Below are 19363 nucleotides of genomic sequence, written 5' to 3'. Positions count from 1 at the left end.
TACGTAGGCGTGACCGTCACTGCATCATTACCTAATTTATCTCGGCCTCTTAGGTGGCTAGTGGAACACTCGCAGCCCTAAGGGAACTTAGGAATATTCCAAATCTCCCTTATCGTGCCAAAAGCAAAGTATCGTACTCTAGTCAGTCTAGTAGTCTACTAGTCCTACTAGGTAGTCTCAGTGTTCTAACTTTTCGCCAGCATACACTTACCCGAATGGTCTGTAGTCTGTACCAACCTATGGAACTATGCCGATCAAGTGGACCGGTAGATGACAGCCCGGTGCCCTGCCAGGTTTGTGATTACTTTAAAGAGCATGTCCACCTAGTTTCCAGTGTTCCACTCGTTGGAACTTGGCAGTCCAAACTCTGATTGATACCTATTTACCGACAGACGGCACGAGATGCTTGCAAGTGAAGTGAAGTATAGCTTGCGGGTATTACACACCCCGTCGTGCTCTCCCGTCAGCGTGTGCCTGTGGACGAGATTGTCTGGGCCTCTCGCCCGACCTCTCTGATAAAGGGACCAGCAGATGAAGTTCGTGTTAGTAGTATTCTCTGTATAGTTTGCGGTTCTCCGCAGGGACTCCCATGTGTGATGCAACCGCATCGTTGAAATCTTGAATCTTGAATCTTGAATCCAGGCCTCATGATTCTGATTGTTTTGACCCGAACCAAGCGCGGTAGGCCGTGCGCAAAAAGATGTTTTTTTTTTGTCTTTTTTTCTTTTTTCCACTGACACTTTGACATTGGGTCCCGGTGGTTCTCTCCACTTGGGATTCCCGCTGTGGTGGAAAGAAAAAAGTTTCCGTGACATGTATGCAAACTAGGCACTGGCACTGCATGTAGCAACCTTTAGCTCAAGCTTTGACAGGATTGATGGTGGTGATGATGATGATGATGATGATGATGATGCTGTCATGGTCACTATAACATTAGTTCGAACCTTGATTCAGCTCCGCTTATTAGGTGGTCCTTGTCCTACTACAGTAGGAAGTTTAGCAACTTCGACTTATCGTCCAGGACTTCGCCATGTCTCTCGACCCTGATAAGGCTGCACAGTGCACACTGCACGCTCATCCGACTTGGCGAATCCACGTACCCGTCGACAGGGCCACAGGGCTGGATAAGCGCTCAACCTCCTTTCCGACCGGCCAGAGGTTTGTGTGATTTGTACGCGAGATCCGAGCAGGAAAAGCCCACGATGGATGAGGGATGGAAGGATAGATTAGGCTTGGCACGAGGCTCGTAGCCGGTTTTGGACCACTGGATCGGGAGGAGGGAAGCCGGTTTGGGACCTTATCGGGAGGACCAGCAGGCTTTTGCTTCGATGGTGAGAAAAGTGCGTCTCCGGTGCCCGGTGGCTTGCAGGCCGAGTGATTTATGGAGCGGATGCCGCTCGAGGTTGGCCCAGACCTCATGCCGCGGCTCAGGGTGGATGTTGGGAGTGGAACCGTGGAGCGCGGCTCGATAACGGACGTCGGACGGGAGTACCTGTGAGTCTGCCCGTCTGGGACTCTCCAAGGCATTCAGGTACCAGACTGGCCTACTGGAAGTCGTGATGAGTTTGAGCTTACGACTTACTGGTTCAGTGGGTTTAGTGTGACCGTTAGAATTGAACTTGGCAGAAGTCGGACTCGGAGGCGAGATTGTCTTGTGTAGAACTCTGCTGACAGACTTGGTGATACGTACGTAGAAGCTAGTAGGTACCTACATGTTACTACTAGCTCTCCTATCACGTTATCAAGTAGCCAAGCTCATGTACCTTCGCGGAGCATCTCTTTCAGCAGACTTGGACATCCACGATCGATGACCTCCAATAGAGTAAAGGGTCGCTGAAGTCTACAGTACTACTAAGTCAGCTGACCACTAAATAGTAAATGATAAATAATCATCGATTCATCACCGGTAACGACTCACTACATAGTAACTTAGTCGTTTCGTTTGAGGCGCAGAAAAAGGAAACTCTGCTGGAAAGAGGAAAGATAGCCTGCTCCACGAAGCAGCCAGAGAGGGTACTCTGGTAGAGGGGAAATCAGTTACCCACGAGTCAGAGAGTCACTCCCTACGAAAAGATTCACCCTGCAAGGCAATGTGAACTACTCAGACCGCGTCAAGTTGTGGACTGGACTGCAGCAGTAGCGCTGCCACTGAAGTTCTGAACACTGAACACTGAACACTCCCGACACCTGGGTGAGACTGTGCCCAGTACGGCACAGTGACCTGGACTGGGACGGCACCCTCCCACACTTTCCAGGTCACTCTTCCGTACCGGGGATCCTACCGGTGGGTATCACACCCAAATTTAGCAACTCCCCACGCCTCTCCAAAGACCCCAAGACGGCCCTGGCCCAACTTGGGATCCGCAAGGGGTCCAGCACTCCAGCACGCCAAAGATCCCCGAGAAGACTCGAGAAATGGACTCTCAAAAGGATCCCCCAAAGGGCACTCCCGGTTCCAGAAAATCAATCCAGAGAAATGATAAAAAAAAAACAAAGAAAACAAAATCAAGGCCAATCCTGTACAGTCCTTCTTTCTGTGCTTTTGATTCGGGGGTTCCATTTGTTCGGTGGAGATTGGAAGATAAAACCTACGATGGAATAATACCCTTCAACGAGAGCTACACACAGTGACACAATCACTGGTCCATGAAAGCTTCCATGCCACTGCGACGACTCCGTCCACTGACAGCGTGCTATTCCAATCCTATTTCTTGTCTCGGTTTGCCTCTCCGCTTCCTCAGTTTCCTTTTCCTCCCTTTTCGTCTCACCTGGGACTCAACCACAATAACCACCATTGCCTCGCTGGAAACTGTGTGCGACCGCAAGACTCATTGTAGCATATGGGCTTCCTCTCCTTCCCCCTGACCTTGCCTTTCGTCCAATCTCTTCCCAACCCGTTCGTCTCGCCAGTGTGAGTCAGCAGGGACATCGGTGCGGTTCATGGCGTACAACGCCGTCGCGCAAATCGACGAGGTCGTGTCCGGGTCCGACTCCGACTCGGATGTCTCGTGCGCACCGTCTCCGGTGCATGAGGCCGTGAATCATCCTTCAAATGCCGACCCTCACCTCGACGCGCCGCTAGAAGCCGCTAGCAGCCACGAACAGCCAAGCCTCGGCCGACTCGGATCGATGATCCGCTCCATGACCACCACGAGCTACGACGTTGTCGAGGCGGATGACTACGATGCCGATCTTTCCCCCTCCTTCCCCTATACAGCAGCAGCAGCAACCACCACCACCACCACCACCACCACAATCAGCTCGCCAGTCCATCCACTCCAGCGATCATTTACGCCGCATTCCTCCACTGAACACGGCCATTGCGCGACCGTCCTCCTCTCCGGAACCCCCGTTGCGCAGTGCCTCGAGTGACCTCCCCATCAATCACCCAATTCCCGATCTACAGTCATCTCAAGGAGCGTATGTGGGGAATGTGGCCCGGTTGGAAGAAAGTGCAGAGCGTCTGAGCTCCAGTTCGGCCGACATTGGCAGCGAGATCCGTAAGATGGATCAAGAGCAGAAGCGGCGCTCGTGCAGCTCCGCAACAAACTCCATCAACCTGCGGAATGGAGCATTCTCCCCCATGACCCAAGCGTCGCGTGGTTCAACCTTTTCCACCCGCCAGCGCTCCGTCTCGGGCGCATCGCGTCTCGCCCAGCTCCCAGAACCGGAGCACGACGAGGTCGGTCATCAAGTGATCGATCCACCACCTCCCTCGTCCAGCAATGGCCCCGTGCCATCGCACCTGAGCGACGCGCCCGAGCAGCACGAAGGCCACCAACCCCAATATACCCACGAGTATGGCGAGCCGGAACAAGTCGACCGACCAGCCTCCGCCGCATCGGGCGATACCTTTCAACAAGCCCGGACGCTTTTCACTGATTTCGATGGCGTGCACTTCACCCCCTGGATCGAGGGAATTCCATACGTCGGATGTCACTGCGACAACCCCCCTTGCAAGCAAGCCGCACCCCTACAAGGAGCCGCAGATGGGCCAGAACATGGTCTACTATCCCGCTCCAGTGCCGCGCATGTTGAACCTGCCGCCGAAATTGTCCCGCAAACCCATTGCTGACCGCGAAAAGCGTCGCACCGAGCTCTTGACGTCGATTGTCGCCGAGGATAGAAAATCAGCCCTGTGGCTGCCGGGTTCGGATCAGCCTCAGCCTCCTCGCGCGGGACCTCACGAGCACGACAAACGGCAATCCAAGATCCCCGCGCACCTGCGTGCCAATCTGTTCTTTGACAAGCCGAGCACCACCCTCGAAGTGGATGTGAAGCAGCACTCGGCGGTGGCGACGCTGGACAGCATCTTGGACGCCTCTGCGCACGCGCCTGTCTCTGCCTTCACCGATCATCCTTACGCAGGCCACGTGGGCTCGCAGGTTTTCTCCCAGTCGAAACGCCAGATCCTGTATACGAATCCTGCGGAGCTGGCCGGACATCGGACATCTCGCATCTCCATGGGTCACCACCTGAGCGTTCATCCGCGTCCTCAGACTGGCGATCAACAAGCGACTGGGGCTCTTCGAGACGATCGTGCTTATCCTGACCAGGAACATCGCGCTGGCGAGTCTAGCGATGGCAAGAGCGACTACGATGATGATGATGAAGAAGAAGAAGGGCATTCGCTGGCGAGTGGCCCACACGAAGAGGAAGATCGAGAATTCGTGGAATTCGTGGGACCGCCTAATACACTTTTGGCCGAATTGGATCTACGCAAGCATGAGTTGAGACAAAGACAGAAAGTGTTCGTCCCAACTGCGTCTCAGGCCATGGGGATGCATTCTACTCTGCTGGAAATGGATGCCATGGCACAAAGACAGAGTGACAAAAGACGGCGCCGACCTGTTACCCTGGCGTGGAACAATCGCGACACCGTTGATGACGAGGATGTCCCACTCGCCATGCTATATGCTGATCAAGCCCCCAGTGCCGTCGAAGAACGTCCGCTTGGGCTCATGGAAAGACGTCAGCTTGAAGAGACCGAGCCCTTGAGTACACGCCGCGCTAGGTTACGGGGGGAGCCCGTGCCGGAAAAGCGGCCCATGTATCAAGAAGCCGAGGTTCGCTCATCAGAAGCGAACAACCCGGCAAGCAATAGCGAAGATGAAGGCGAGACGTTGGCTGAACGCATGAAGCGATTGCGCGGCCAGAACCCAGCGGAGAACGATTTTGCAAGTGAAGTCCTCGCGGAGATCAACTCCAAAGCCGAAACGGCTCCGCAGAAGGCAGAGCCTGCGCCAGCTACTAAACCCAGTCTCGAGAACGAAACACTGGCGCAAAGGCGGCTTCGCCTGCAGCGGGAAAACGGCCCTCCACGTGGGAATCATGCAAGGGACTTGCACACAAGACGAAGCATGGCGGCTCTGCCGCACACACGCCATGCACAACATGCATCCTTGGCTCGACATGCCTCACACGACGTCCTGCCGTATGGGAATACTATTCCCGGACAACATGCAGGGCGCATGTCAACCCAATCCTTGCTATTGAACCCCAATCAGCAAGCATACGGGGGTTATCCCATGGCCCAGCAACAGCAAGCCCCCTATGTCTACCCGACCATGAATTACCCTGCCGCACAAGCATACAATAGCATGATGATGGGTGTACCAGGCGGCATGACATATGCTATGCCGGCCGGCTGTGGCCCAAATATGACTCAGCAGCCTGTCGAGCCAGCTCAGCAAGAGTTTATTGATCGCTGGAGGCAGAGTATTCGTTGATTTCCTTGTCATTCCTTCCTCTCAACACGTTCGTGCGGGCTTGAAGTTGCTCTGCTCGCCTCCCCTCATTCCTTTCTCATGTAATGTGTTGGCGAGTTATTTTCCTTGCGCGCATTATTCCAGCGGTGTATTTGGGCCAAGTTGCTTGATTGTCCGTTCTTGCAATACACGGTGTTGTGGTTTCTCTGGTGCTTGCTCTTGACCTGCATAGCGACCTTCTGTGTATGGGTTTCTGTCGATTATATCCTTTCATTGCAAATACAAGTATTTCTCAGAACATATGATTCCATTCTTGCTCACTCGCGTGGCTACCAGTCAGATACTAGTCAGATAAGGACAGCTTTTTTTTTAAAGTCGACTTCACTGCGAACTGGATGGACAGATCTCTTATAGCCGCCCAACCAACTTCAACCAGCGACGTGTTTCGACGCAAGCGGAAAAATCCTATATAGATCATCTCGAGCCGCCGAGACACTGGCCGACTATGTACTCCGAAACACACCACTACTTCAAATACTCTTGCTCATTGGTCCTGAAAGTCATATATGTAATTTTGAAACGCCCCCCTCCGCCCATCTCGCTGTACATCAAGTAGTGTGTCAAAAATCCGGGAGTAACCTAATCCTTTCTATCTTTCGCTGTTTTTGTTTTTGGCCTTTTTTCATTTTCCTTTCAACGTTGGGCAACGTATAGACGGGGTCGGCTGTGACGCCCTTGCTCTGGCTGCGCGTGAGCTGTCAAATCTACATCTGCGCAAAGTACTGTTCCCATCCAAGTTCGCGCAGCTTGGTGCCTTTCTTCTCCATGTTCTCGGCGCGGGCTTCTTCGGCATACGCCTCGACCTTTTTCTGGACCGAAGGATCGAAGGCGCCGACAATGCGCGCGGCGAGAAGAGCGGCGTTGATACTGTTGTTGATGCCGACGGTTGCGACGGGAACACCTGAGTTCAATCGATTAGAGTCCGACAGTTTCCGGGAATCTAGGGTACGAGTAAAAGTGACGGGGGTGAGGACTTACCGCGGGGCATCTGGACAATACTATAGAGACTGTCCACGCCATCGAGCGAGCTGCCCTTGACGGGGACACCGATCACAGGCAGAGCCGTGTGAGCTGCGGCCATGCCCGGCAGGTGAGCTGCACCACCGGCGGCGGCGATGATCACCTTGATGCCGCGGGAGGCAGCTTCAGCGGCATACTTGGCCATGTAGTCGGGTGTGCGGTGAGCAGATGTGATCTCGACCGCGGGCTCAATACCAAAGTAGCTCTCTAGTAGCTTCAGCCCGGGAACCAGCGTCTTCAGATCACTATCGGAGCCCATGATGACGGCCACTTGGGGGGCGGGCTTGGACGGTCCAGAGGACTGAGCCTTCGTCTTGATATCGGTGCGCTGAGCGCGAATGTTGTCGACAACGTCAATCAAGGGCTGGATCATCGTCTCGGCCTCGTGCATGGTGGCCGCGGTGACGGTGATGTGACCCATCTTGCGCCCGGGCTTAGCAGCGCCCTTGCTGTAGAGGTGAATCGCCGCATTGGGGATTGAAAGGGCGGCCTCGGCAGCCTTGAGGTGAGTGTCAGGAGCGGAGCCTCCAATGATGTTCAGCATGATAGAAGGTTGACGAATTTCGAGACTCTTGGCAGGGATGGGCAGATCCAAGATGGCGCGAATGTGGCTGTCGAATTGAGAGAGCGCGCAGCCCTCAATTGTGTAGTGGCCGGAGTTATGGATGCGACTAGCAATCTCACAGAGCATCAGGCTGTCGTCTTCGAGCAGGAACATCTCAACACCGAAAGCGCCCTTGCCTTCAAAAGCAGCCACTGCCTTACGAGCGAGAGCCTGGGCTTGTTCGTTGATCTTGTTGGAGACATTCCGGGCTGGCGCGTACACCAGCTTGCATATTGAGTCCTCTTGCACGGTCTCCACGGTTGGGTAAGAGAGAACCTCGTCCTTGGTCTTGATGACCATAACAGCCAGCTCCTGGAAACAATGCAATCTATCAGATTCTGGCCGACTCTGCATTTGGTGGAATACAGGGAAATTTCACGAACCATCTTGAAGTAGGCCCACTTCTCCGCATACAGAGGTCGGTCCTTGAGGGCCTCTAGAGCCTCTGGAATGTCTTCTTTCGAGTTCACTCGGAAGTTGCCTGACACAGATGCTTTAGCAAATTGCTTCGGTCCCAGATCGGGTTGTATAGACGCCATCACGCACCCCGTCCGTCATATGCCATGGTCTTGGACTTCAACATCAATGGGTAGCCCAATTGCTGTCCAATCTCCGCCAACTCCTCTGAGGTGTTCTTCACCAGCTCTCTGTGATCGGCCATGGGAATTCCGTACTGGCGCAGGTGCTCTTTCTGGTTGAACTTGTTCTGGATGGTTCGGATCGCTTGCCAACTAGGCTCGACTTGGACTTCGGAGGCAACCTCTTCGAGGGCGTAGGTATCGACGTGTTCAATTTCAGCGGTCATCACATCGCAAGACTTGGCGAGTTGACGAACAGCCTCGCGCTCTTTGAAGGAGCCGGTCACATGTCCGTCATGGAAGCTGATCTGCTTGGCCGGGGAGTTCTCGGCGTCCAAGACATTTGCCTGGATGTTCAATCGGTTGCAGGACTCAACCAGCATACGTCCAAGCTGACCACCCCCAAGAATACCGACTTTGCGAGAGTTCCACATGTTGTCTGAGTGTGCAATGGACAATTTCTCACCAGTGTCAGTATGCGGGATCCCCAGGATCATCTAAAGAGTCATGGGTTGCCCCGCCGAAAATTCGCGGAGAAATCACATGACGCTATCGATAAGACTAGCTACCTCCGCCCAATCAGCGGGTTAATGCAATTGCCGCCCGAAGCTTAACATCCTTGGTCGCTGTCTCGTGCAGCTTTTGCCCATGAAGTGAGAATGTCTTTAGGTATGTGTTCATTCGATGATTATGACGTTTAGCTTTAGCTGACATTCGGCTCTAGACGAGGAGGCTCTAACAGTGCTCGCCAATGGCGGGTCCATTGACCCGTACGTATGAATCTGGGGGGCCAGGCCCGACCCGGCGCATGACGCGAAGCTGATAACGAACCAAATATAGTGAGAAATGGAAACGAATGGTTCAACCTCTGTTGGAGCGGCTGGACTATGTATGTTTGTGTGAGCGCGATGCGGATGAAACATTTCCTGACAAATGTTCACAGAATATTCATAATGTTTTCCCCATGCCAAGGGAATCACCGAGCTCCCATGCGCCGCCGCAATCCCCGCAACCCGTCTTGTATCCGCCCCCCGAAGGCAGCAACAAGGAGAACGACGCACCAGGGAGCATCCAGTCTGATAATCAGCAGCGTGTTGCGACCGATTCAGTGCCATTGAACGACCCGATTTCGACATCACAGTCTGCGTCCGAGCCCTTGGAGACTACTGGCACTGAGACGACTGGCACTCTCCCACCGCCCCTTGCGCTGCTGCTTCGATCCACTCGTTCCTCCATCCAGACCTTCTTCACCGAAAAGCCCCCTCATACCGTTCAGAGGCTTGCGGAGCTCATCCTTCACCCTTCGGCCCACTATAAATCCCTGCCTGCCTATCTCCGTGCTGTGGACCGTGTGATATCTGTGACCAGTGGTGCCGACGTCTTTCCACTCAGTGCATCAAATAACACCAAAGATCAGGCGAATGGAATTACCCCCAATTCGTTGAATAGCGCGGGAGCTTTTTCAACAGCAGACTACGCTTCTGCTTTGGGTAGTGATGAGTCCTTGGGCGGGGCGCTTCTGACACCTATTCCTTGGCTAAGCGGCACATCATTTGTCGCAGAGGATGGTGTCATGCTGGATGATCGTATGTGATTTGATTTCCACTATTGCAGGATGGGAACTGGGGGAAAGAGATACTGACTGGTTCACTGCAGATATCACGACCGTACCACCGCCGCAGGAGATTGAACTATCAGAGGCACCCGTCGCTGATGGGGGAGATGTTCCAAGGCCAGGTATGGCCTCTTCTCCCACTGAGCCATCTGAAGATGTCCCCCACGCACGTGGTCCGTCCGTGCTGGGCGTAGAGGATCTGGGATTACAGGATGGCAAGGGCGTAGAAATGGAGCTGATTGCTCAAGAGGAGCATGATGGCACCTCGAATACATCACCCGTCGAGACAAATTCCACAGAAGGAGGAACGGGCGCACCTGATCAAGATGGTGATATCTCTCTTGATGATGACACGCCAAAAGACGAAGCGAAACCTAACGAGAACTCCACGGGCGCTACGGAGGGCAACAGCGAACCGTCGCAGGTGGAGGACAGTCAATAGTAGGCTGGCGACGCATTTACACGGACAGGCACTCTAGGCGTCATTAGGCAATCCTTCGCGTCCTTACAGCTTTCTTACTTAAGCCACTGTTGACGATATGAATTACGACCTACAATTCCGTCTTATAGCTGGATCTAAAAGAGCAGGAGTCTCATTTGTAAAGGTTCCTCTCCGAATCATGATGTGTCTTTATCATTTTCTGGGTTTGTGTAAGGTATAATGATTCCCAGTTTTTCTTGTTTTGTGGCTTTGAAGTCATAAGAACACAGTCAACAAACTTCAGCCTCCAAACGAGGTTTCCCGAAACGGCCTTCTCCCAGTGAAGATGCTTGTAGTTGTTCCCCTTTGCCATTACTGTGCCCTTGACAATAACCTGGTAGAACCACTCAAGTGAGTCATCCAGCACCTTCTTGTTGAGCAGATGCAACGGTTCATGAGGGATTGGGAACACTCGCCCTGGGTTGTAGTCGACTTGGTCCATGATAGTAGGACTAGGGAATATTTCCATAGGACGAAATTGGCATGGCAAGCTCCGAGCCTCCCTAATATCAACTTTAGTGGGCGTGTACGCCAGCTCGGGAATCTCTGGAGTTAACAGGTCATATAATGACATGAGGCCAAACGGTGTTTCTTCCATCTCTCCATTGTCGGTCATCTCCAGCTTTCCACGTCAACGCTCTTTATCCGCCGCTCCAATCAGGTAGGAAACTTTATGAAGCCCATCTGTTGTCTAGGCCCACTAAAGGCTTGTTTTTTTTGGTAGTCCCTGGTCACTACGGACGAATATCATGCGCATAGTACAAGTCGTCCACAGATACTATGATATTATTCGGTCCGTCGGTGGTCCTTTGCAGACTGTTCGCGCACCATAGGGTCGCAGGTCGTGGGGAATCCATACGCGACATCAACATAATGTATACCGCAAGCTCAAGAGATTCCAAGGAAGCCTGTCAGATTTGTGAGCCATCTTGGCGTGGGCATATTGGAGGCGCCATAGCTGGTGGTCTTACGGGTCGAAGTGAAAGCGTATAATCATCAGTGTGTTGTAGGTAGCTTCTGACACGACTGGCCGTCCAGTGTATCCTCTTATTGATGCTGGTGCAGTATGACTGCAGTCGTGGGTCATATCAAGACCATGCCGATGATGTCCATCATGAGTCGATTGCTACTTGGATTCGAGCCTTGGAAGTGTTAGTGTCAAAGGTATTCTTAGTAGTGCTGGGTACTCACTGATCAGTGTTGTGGCACCTGCTTATCGGCCCCGGGGCTACCTCATCATTGAATGTACATGACTCGGTGTCGCTAGCTTCGGGCTAGAGCCGCCCAGCGTCAGGCAAAATGAGTATACTAGTAGAACACTGGAAGGATGTCACCTTATGCCTTTGAGCAATACAAGTCGATGATTCACGCATCAGTCCGGAGCCATGAGTTGGGATTCTGATACAGGCAAAACTGGGCCGAGGGAAATTCCTCAATCACAGGAATGGCCGCGATCAGAGTTCGGTTGACATTGTGCTGACTGCATGTATTACATTCACTGGGATCCATGACCTTTTGGTTGTCAACGGCCAAAAAAACATGACCGGGGCTCATACTGTACGATCGACTTGATTAGTGCGACAGTCTCGTGACTCATTACCCAAACGCACTTAGTGACGTGACACGATCACGGGGTGCTGGGCCATTTGGTCAAACATATCGGACAACGACTCTACCACAGCACACCTATGATTCTCTTCGGCCGCCTGCGTTGTGGAATTGCACTACTTCTCAAGCGCCCAACAGCTGCCAGATACTTTCATATTGGCAGCTCCTCTTCCACTTCGCGAGATGAGCGGCTATGAACACTCGGATTCCTTCGACAAGGGCGTGGTCCCCGTAGGTTCGATTCACCAGCTTTACTACGAGCAATACGGGAAGCGCGATGGCAAACCAGGTAGGTGGCTATGCTGTCACCCGATGTCGAGGTCTCAATACTCTAGAGCTGACTTTTTGGTAGTCCTCTACCTCCACGGTGGCCCTGGAGGTCATATCAGCAAAGCGAACACTGTCTACTTCAACCCCGAGATCTACCGAGTGGTTCTCTTTGACCAGCGAGGCACTGGACGATCCAAGCCTCTGCTAGAACTACGTGAGAATGATACTTCCCACTTGCTCGCAGACCTCGAAACACTCAGAGCGCATTTCAAAATCCCAAAGTGGCACATGGTCTTTGGAGGCTCCTGGGGTTCTACCCTCGCTCTGCTCTACGCACAAGCCTACCCTCACGCTGTGGGCTCACTTGTCATCTTTGGCGTCTTCACCGCCACGAAGTTGGAACTTGATTGGTTCCGAGATCCTCTTGGGGTCAACAATCTGTTTCCTGAAGCCCAGGACGAATTTTTAGAATTCTTGTCGGAAGAGGAACGTGATCATCCAAACGCAAGTTACTACAAGAGACTCCAATCGAATGACCCCAAGATACGGCTCGAAGCCGCAAGAGCATGGAACCGGTGGGATTTGAGTATTGGTTGGGGTCCCATGGAGACTCCAGACTTCCAGATGCTGGATGATGAAGCGTGGTCGGTGCCGCATGCTCTTCTCGAAGCTCACTACATGGTGAACGACTTTTGGCTGGATGACGGCCAGATCCTGAAAAGTGAAAATTTGGCCAAGATTCGGGACATTCCCGGTACGTGTCTGATCCACAAAGGCAGGCTCTTGAATAGTGTATGTGAAACCGCAACTGACTGTTTGACGGTGTGGTAACAGGTACGATCCTCCATGGTAGACATGACATGGTCTGTCCTCCCAAGACGGCATGGAGACTTCAACGGGAATTGCCTCACTTGCAACTGATCTGGCTTTCATCAGGCCATATGCCATTTGTATGATTTGTCCCGATCGTCATTTTTGTGTCTTGAGCACGGGAAACAGAGAGCCACGAACACACATACGCTGACGAATTTCTCTAGGCTTCTGAGACTCGTCAGCAATTGATGCAAGTCTGTGACCAGTATGCAGATCAGGACTACAGTGCATGAGACGATCAGACCATATTCTATTGAGGTGGTGCATGCAGGGCCGGTTATTTGATGCGTCTGGTTCATAGCCACGGCCATCGAAGTTTGTCCCGCATCATGGCCAGCGAAAGCAGTTCAAATCTTCCCTCTTTGCAAAAGACGGAAACTTACTGAAGAATTAGCACATAGGGGATGCTTTACTCACTTTTTTGAAGATCATACGCAGGTCGAGTCAAATATCTGAAAAGAGCAAGGAATGAAGTGATTAGAGCCGAGCTGGACGCAATAGTAACGTGGATGATACAGTAAATATCAATGATACGAATCGTGTAGGCGAGAGAGATGATATGACTGCAGTGACGCTTGAACCTGTTCAGCTTGACATGAAAGTTCTGGAGCCGAGTCACTTCAACAAGTGAGCTACCTACCTATCTATCTACTCGAAGACCGTTGATCTTTTGAATGTTAGCAATTGCTTGTCTGTCGTTTAGAGACGTATAACAGGAAGGCAGAGAGGCTAATAAGCATGTATAGGTGAGCATTTCTAGTGTACAAAAGAGGTATCAATGTCTAACGGTCGAAAATCAAGAACACCCAAAGAACAAGCACGCCCCAATTGAGAAATCCAGCTCAATTAAATCAATGGGAAAAGCCATAAAAACGTCCAAACAATATAGTCCAGAAGGATTGAGTCTCCAACGTCGGCATATACTCCTTTTCCTAGTCCAACATTCACTCATCTGGACGGATCACACTGGGGGCTCAACAGTCTGCAAAGGAACGTAACCATTATCGTCCCGAACGGCGCCCTGTCTACCAGAGACACGGGACCATAGCAGCGTCAGCACTCCTGTGAGACGTCGACGAATAGATGAAGGATGGTCGGACAGAATAGCAGCCAGCGTCCACCAGCCACTCTTGCGAGACACGCCATCAGCTGTGATGGCGCCCGACGCTAATTCTTTCTCTAATCGCTCCACCTTCATCCACGATGGGCGACGCCAGAGCTTGAGAAGCAAGCTACTGACAACAACTGAAACACTTGACATGGCCATCGCAGCACCGGCCGCCATAGGCGGGAGGGTGAACCCGGTGAATGGGAGGAAGAGACCCATGGCGAAGGGGAGACCGATGACATTGTAGAGACATGCCCAAACAAGGTTGAGCTTGATGCGGTTGAAGACCGAGCGAGATAGTGAGAGGCTGGCGGGGACAGAAAGCAAGTCGTTAGGACGCATTAGCACAATATCAGCCGCTTCCATCGCGACGTCCGTTCCTGAGGCGAGTGCGATGCCGACAGATGCTGTCGCAAGAGCAGGCGAATCGTTGATCCCGTCTCCTACCATAGCCACGCGATCACCATTGAGCTGGAGTGAAGAAATGATGGAGGTTTTATCCGAGGGGGAAGCGGATGCGTGCACAGCGGAGGCAGGGATTCCGACTGCAGAGGCGATAGATAAAGCAGTTGACATGGTATCGCCTGTGACCATGGAGGTGAAAATTCCCATGCGGTGGAGCGCGGCAATTGCGGCGACCGCGCTCTCTTTGACACTATCTTGGAGGGAGATTGACCCAGCATAGTGGTTATCAATGGCGACATAGATTCGAGTGATTCCAGATGCGCTGCCAGAAGGCTTGGGTGCTGTCCGAGCAGGGTCCCCACCGAAATCTGCAGAGTCAGGATCGGCAGCAGCAGGCAGGTCGACATCTCTTGATCGTAAAAATGCCGCATTGCCCAGTAGAACATGATAGCGGACGCGCTCAACACTGGACGCGGGCTCAACCACAGCCGAGATGCCCTGACCGACGCGAGCATCAAAGTCTCCAACGCTGCCGGGTAAACCGTCTTCTCCCGCATTGCCAGCCTGGGATTGTGCCTCAGTGAGAATTGCACGACCAATGGGATGCTCACTGCCCATTTCTGCGAGGCCGACAACAAGCCACCACAGCCGACGTCGCCAGTCATTTGCAGTCCAATGAGGTTCCATTTTTACATGAGATACGCTCATACGTCCCGTGGTAAGCGTGCCAGTCTTGTCAAACACGACGTGGTTGACCTTGGTGGCCGCTTCGAGCACAGCTCCGCCTTTGACAAGGATACCATGCTCCGCGCCAACCCCGGTGCCGACCATGACTGCAGTCGGTGTGCTGAGGCCGAGAGCACAGGGACAGGCGAAGACGATGACGGAGATGCACAGCTTAAGACAGACCATGAATCGACCGCCGCTTTCCTCTATCTCAAAGATTTTGGGGGGGTTTGACAGCACATGGCTGAGGAACATCCAACCAAAGAAAGTGGTCAATCCGAGACCGATGATAATCGGAACGAAATAACCAGCAATGATATCGGCCATGCGCTGGATCGGGGCTCGAGTTGTCTGAGCGTCCTGTACTAGTTTGACGATCTGGCTCAGTTGAGTATCTTTGCCAGCCCGAATCACCTTGATATCGATAGCTCCTGTGCCGTTGACTGTACCAGCGACCATGTGGCTCCCTTTCTTTTTGTGGATGGGCAGCGCTTCGCCCGTGATCATACTCTCATCCACGTAGCTCTCACCCCTGATGACAACACCATCGGCAGAAACTTTGTCACCGGGACGGAGAATCACAATATCTCCAACCTGGATCAACTCGGTCGGGATGATTTTTGGATTGACCGAAGCGGCATTATCGGACGAATGAGAACTGATCTGAGGCGAACCTTCTGACAACGCCCACTCATCCGCCAGCTTCTCGGCAGCGATGGGGTCCTCGTAAATTGTGGTCATGGACGGAGCCAATGACATGAGTCGAGAAAGAGCAACCGACGTTTGTCCTTTCGCTCGATTTTCAAGCCACCTGCCTAACGTGATGAATGTGATCAGCATGGTGCTTGTGTCGAACACAGTACTTGGACGTCTGTGATGCTTGCTGAGAAGGGCCATGATCATGGTGAAGCAACTGAAGAAGAAGGCCGCGGAAGTACCCAGTACCACCAGGACATCCATGGTCGGGGATTTATGCTGGAGTGACTTGTAGCTGGTGATGTAGAACCGTCTTCCGACACCGAATTGTACCGGGATTGTGAGACCGAGGCAAAGCACATCACCCAAGTAGAGACCTGGGACAATCTGGAACATGCCGAAATCAATGGCGCGTAAGTACATGGGAAGTATCATGTTGATGAAAAAGACCGGCACGGCAAATGATACGGACGTGAGGAAGGCGCGCCGCCATTGCTGAATCTCCTTAGTTTTAGACAAGGATTCCAACTGTGCGTTTTTATCATCGGTGTCGGTGACCAATGCGTTGTAGCCGGCACGCTCGACTATGTCGACGACAGAGCGAATACCAATGACCGAGGTGTCGAACGAAATATTCAATTGCGATGTCGCCAATTTGACTGATGCAGACTGGACCCCCGGTTGGTCCCGGAGGGTCTCTTCTAAGGCAGAAACAGAAGCAGCGTCCTGCAGACCATAAATGCTCAAATTCACCTGCTGCGTCTTCCTGATCAAGGGCTCTTGCATTTCAGACGAAACAATCGTGGCATCAAAGCCGGCGTCCTCGACCATGGCAGCCAGTGCTTGAGCAGAGACTACGGATGAGTCATGTACAATAACGGCACGCTCTGCCAGCAAGCTGATGTTGAATTGAACTACACCGTCAGCGTTGGCAACAGCATTCTGTACGCTTGATGTACAAGCACCGCAGGTCATCCCGCCGATCGCGACGGTGGTGACCATGTGGCTTGTTTTGTTTCCCGTTGAGGAGGCCTGCTCCACTGGTTGTTGGGATGCGACAGAAGTGGTATTGGTTTCCATCACTCGAGCACCAAATCCCCGATCTTCAATGAGCTCTGCGATTTGCGCTGCGCCGATGACACCGTCATCGTGCTCCACAACTGCCCGTTCTGAAAGCAGAGACACACTGACGGAGACCACGCCTGCGACGTCCGTGAGCCCACTTTCCACGGCCGACGTGCATGCGCCGCATGTCATACCCTCAACTGCTAGTGTTGTGGTTGAAATGCGCGGCTCGGTCGCGACATGATTTGAATTATTTGAGGTCTCTCGAGGTTCCTCCGTCGACAATACTTCTGCATCGAAGCCGCAGTCCTCAATCAGTTCCGCCACTCTGGCAGGCGTGACTATTGATGGATCATGTTGAATACTCGCACGACCCATCATGAGGCTGACGGCGACATCGCTGACACCTCCCACCCCTTTGAAGGCCCCCTCCACGGCCGAGGTGCATGCGCCGCATGTCATGCCATCCACCTTGACGATTGTGGTAGCCATCGCGAGCGGTGGGGATGTGGAACGTGCAGCGTTTGCAAAATCTGGCTCCGCGGAGATTCGACGGTTTACGACACTCGCAGGACGGACATACGAGACGGGGAGGTGGATTTATTGCCTGTGTTGAAGAGAAGGATGTGATCGGAGTTGCATGCAGCAGTGTCGTGGGGGATGTGCCCGGTTTAGCGCAGCGCAGTAACAATCAATAATGATGAAGGAATTGCGCGGGCGCAGGACGGAAGCTGTCGGAAAGATCGGCGAACGTTCCAGATCCACGATGTTAAATAGTCCGCTGGCGTAATCTGATAAGCGCCGATGAAACGATGAGCATCAACTGTGTTTGCGCAGACTGTCCAGCAGGAAATTCAGCCTTTCGTAAGAATAGAGAAGGAGAAAGGTAGAAAGCAAAAGTAAAAAAAGGAACAGGACGGGCGACAAAGCGAAAGAGAAAGGGATCACGGGAAGCAAGGGGGGCACAAGTTGTATATGTATAGATGAATGATTTTGACGTCTTGTGCTGACTCTCGACAGCATTGAAGAGGAGGAAAGTGGAGTCGGGAATGCGATCCAACGGCTGGCCATCCGGTCCATCACATCGCGCCGATGGAAGTGGAAAAGGCCGCGAAGAACAGGTGAGAGCAGTGACGCAGATTGCAGAGCCACTCAGAGCATGATGCAGCCGGTCCTGTGGTTGCATAGTCATACTATTACAATGTTGATTATAAATTAGTCCCTTGGTGCTAATGCAGCTTAGGAGTTCAGCAGTCCATACTTCATACTCGTATGCATACTCAGAATGGAGGGATGCACAATTCACGGACATTGTCGCTACGGGTTGCTGTGCCCTGTGGACCTTCTCCAAATCAATCTCCGACGACCAGACTCTGCCTCCTTGGCCGAGTAGGAATACAGCAATCCACCAGAGACGATCAAGCGGAGGCATCCGAACATGCTGAAACACCGACCGAAGGGAATAAAGTTGCCAGGTCTTCTTCATCTGTTTCAGGTCTGACAGAGTCGCCCACAGGGCCGGGTCAGGGTCCTTCGTGATCAGTGGATGAGGAGCTGCACGGTAGTCTCACCTGCGATGATTCAAGAAACTCAGCAGCCAGGTCAGATTGCGCTCGTGCAACAGCAAGGGCGCGCAATCAGATCAAAATCACGATGAACACCCAGTCTGGCTATCTCAGAGACCAGGATCATCCAGGACACGAGGCTTCAATAACAGAGTTGACTATCATGTGAGACTCGGTCATGTGCTCCGGCTGTTAAGGTGGGCGCCGGCTGATGGCAATCTTCGAAGATGACTAGAGTACGGGATGTGAACACGAAAGACTGTTCTTCTTCAGAATGATAGAGTCTTAGAGGGCCAGCGAGTCCTATACAAGTCCACATATGAGTATTTTGGTGTCACGAGTCCGTCAGTGTTTTCTGCATGGATGCGTCCCTGTTCAGTAGGCCCGATACGTCCATCGAATATAGGATTAAGTTACCCTATGTACATGTGTTCCAGGGCTCTAGACTGATGTGTCCTGCTTACTGGAACTATATTGAGTTTGATAATCAAAATATGTGCAAGAATGCTTTCAATACGAGCGAGAACCACTTGTCGCCCCTCTTCTCCGTCGCAATCACCCCGTGGTCGGGGCAGGGGCGCCCTTTGGCAACATTCACCAAGCCCGGTCTATGTTTCGGAAGATCTTGGCAACGATTTTCTAGTCATCACCCAGCAGCTGGGTGGCCACTGGCTACTACATCGTAAATAGTACACTACTAAGGTACACCTTGTGGTAGAGTATGTACATAGTAGTATGCAAGTGGTACAGACATGGACTCATCAACGATGACTTTCAATGAATCAATAGGCCACTACGTTGTTCAAGTTGAAGATTGGATATCAGTATTCAGTAGTAGACAAAAGTCCACCTCCGTGCTTATCAGTCTGAAAAAAGGCTCCATACTTCCATAGATAATCACCAATGTTTGCCTGGTTTGTCGTGTTTGTGATGTTTACACTTTACAGCATAGCTCCGCTATCAATCCGACCCACGAGCTAT

General features: G+C 52.4%; 6 protein-coding genes across 6 annotated transcripts; 3 read left to right on the top strand and 3 right to left on the bottom strand.

The window, feature by feature from the left end:
* Positions 1-2940: 2940 nt before the first annotated feature.
* Positions 2941-5729, top strand: N7539_001208 (uncharacterized protein; the record flags this gene model as incomplete). The annotated part of the gene is made up of 3 exons (XM_056930812.1): positions 2941-3165; positions 3269-3928; positions 3966-5729. 3 exons carry the CDS (start codon positions 2941-2943, stop codon positions 5727-5729), a joined length of 2649 nt encoding a protein of 882 aa, XP_056795105.1.
* A 743-nt stretch (positions 5730-6472) lies between these two features.
* Positions 6473-8404, bottom strand: N7539_001207 (phosphoribosylaminoimidazole carboxylase ADE2; the record flags this gene model as incomplete). Its single annotated transcript, XM_056930811.1, has 4 exons — positions 6473-6669; positions 6747-7704; positions 7776-7873; positions 7939-8404. The coding sequence occupies 4 exons, from the start codon at positions 8402-8404 to the stop codon at positions 6473-6475; spliced, it is 1719 nt and encodes a 572-aa protein (XP_056795104.1).
* Positions 8405-8629: 225 nt separating this feature from the next.
* N7539_001206 (uncharacterized protein) lies at positions 8630-10027 on the top strand (the record flags this gene model as incomplete). The annotated part of the gene is made up of 5 exons (XM_056930810.1): positions 8630-8639; positions 8695-8740; positions 8811-8859; positions 8914-9556; positions 9627-10027. 5 exons carry the CDS (start codon positions 8630-8632, stop codon positions 10025-10027), a joined length of 1149 nt encoding a protein of 382 aa, XP_056795103.1.
* Positions 10028-10178: 151 nt separating this feature from the next.
* N7539_001205 (uncharacterized protein) lies at positions 10179-10682 on the bottom strand (the record flags this gene model as incomplete). The annotated part of the gene is made up of 1 exon (XM_056930809.1): positions 10179-10682. One exon carries the CDS (start codon positions 10680-10682, stop codon positions 10179-10181), a length of 504 nt encoding a protein of 167 aa, XP_056795102.1.
* A 1175-nt stretch (positions 10683-11857) lies between these two features.
* N7539_001204 (Proline iminopeptidase) lies at positions 11858-13050 on the top strand (the record flags this gene model as incomplete). The annotated part of the gene is made up of 4 exons (XM_056930808.1): positions 11858-11963; positions 12027-12698; positions 12779-12894; positions 12982-13050. 4 exons carry the CDS (start codon positions 11858-11860, stop codon positions 13048-13050), a joined length of 963 nt encoding a protein of 320 aa, XP_056795101.1.
* Positions 13051-13778: 728 nt separating this feature from the next.
* On the bottom strand, positions 13779-17309 carry ctpA (Cu(2+)-transporting P-type ATPase CCC2; the record flags this gene model as incomplete). The annotated part of the gene is made up of 1 exon (XM_056930807.1): positions 13779-17309. One exon carries the CDS (start codon positions 17307-17309, stop codon positions 13779-13781), a length of 3531 nt encoding a protein of 1176 aa, XP_056795100.1.
* Between the last annotated feature and the right edge of the window lie 2054 nt (positions 17310-19363).

This window comes from Penicillium diatomitis (genome assembly GCF_028827545.1).
Source record: "Penicillium diatomitis strain IBT 30728 chromosome Unknown utg000001l_segment0_segment0, whole genome shotgun sequence".
NCBI classification, from domain to species: domain Eukaryota; kingdom Fungi; phylum Ascomycota; class Eurotiomycetes; order Eurotiales; family Aspergillaceae; genus Penicillium; species Penicillium diatomitis.
This window is presented reverse-complemented; position numbering and strand designations above follow the sequence as displayed.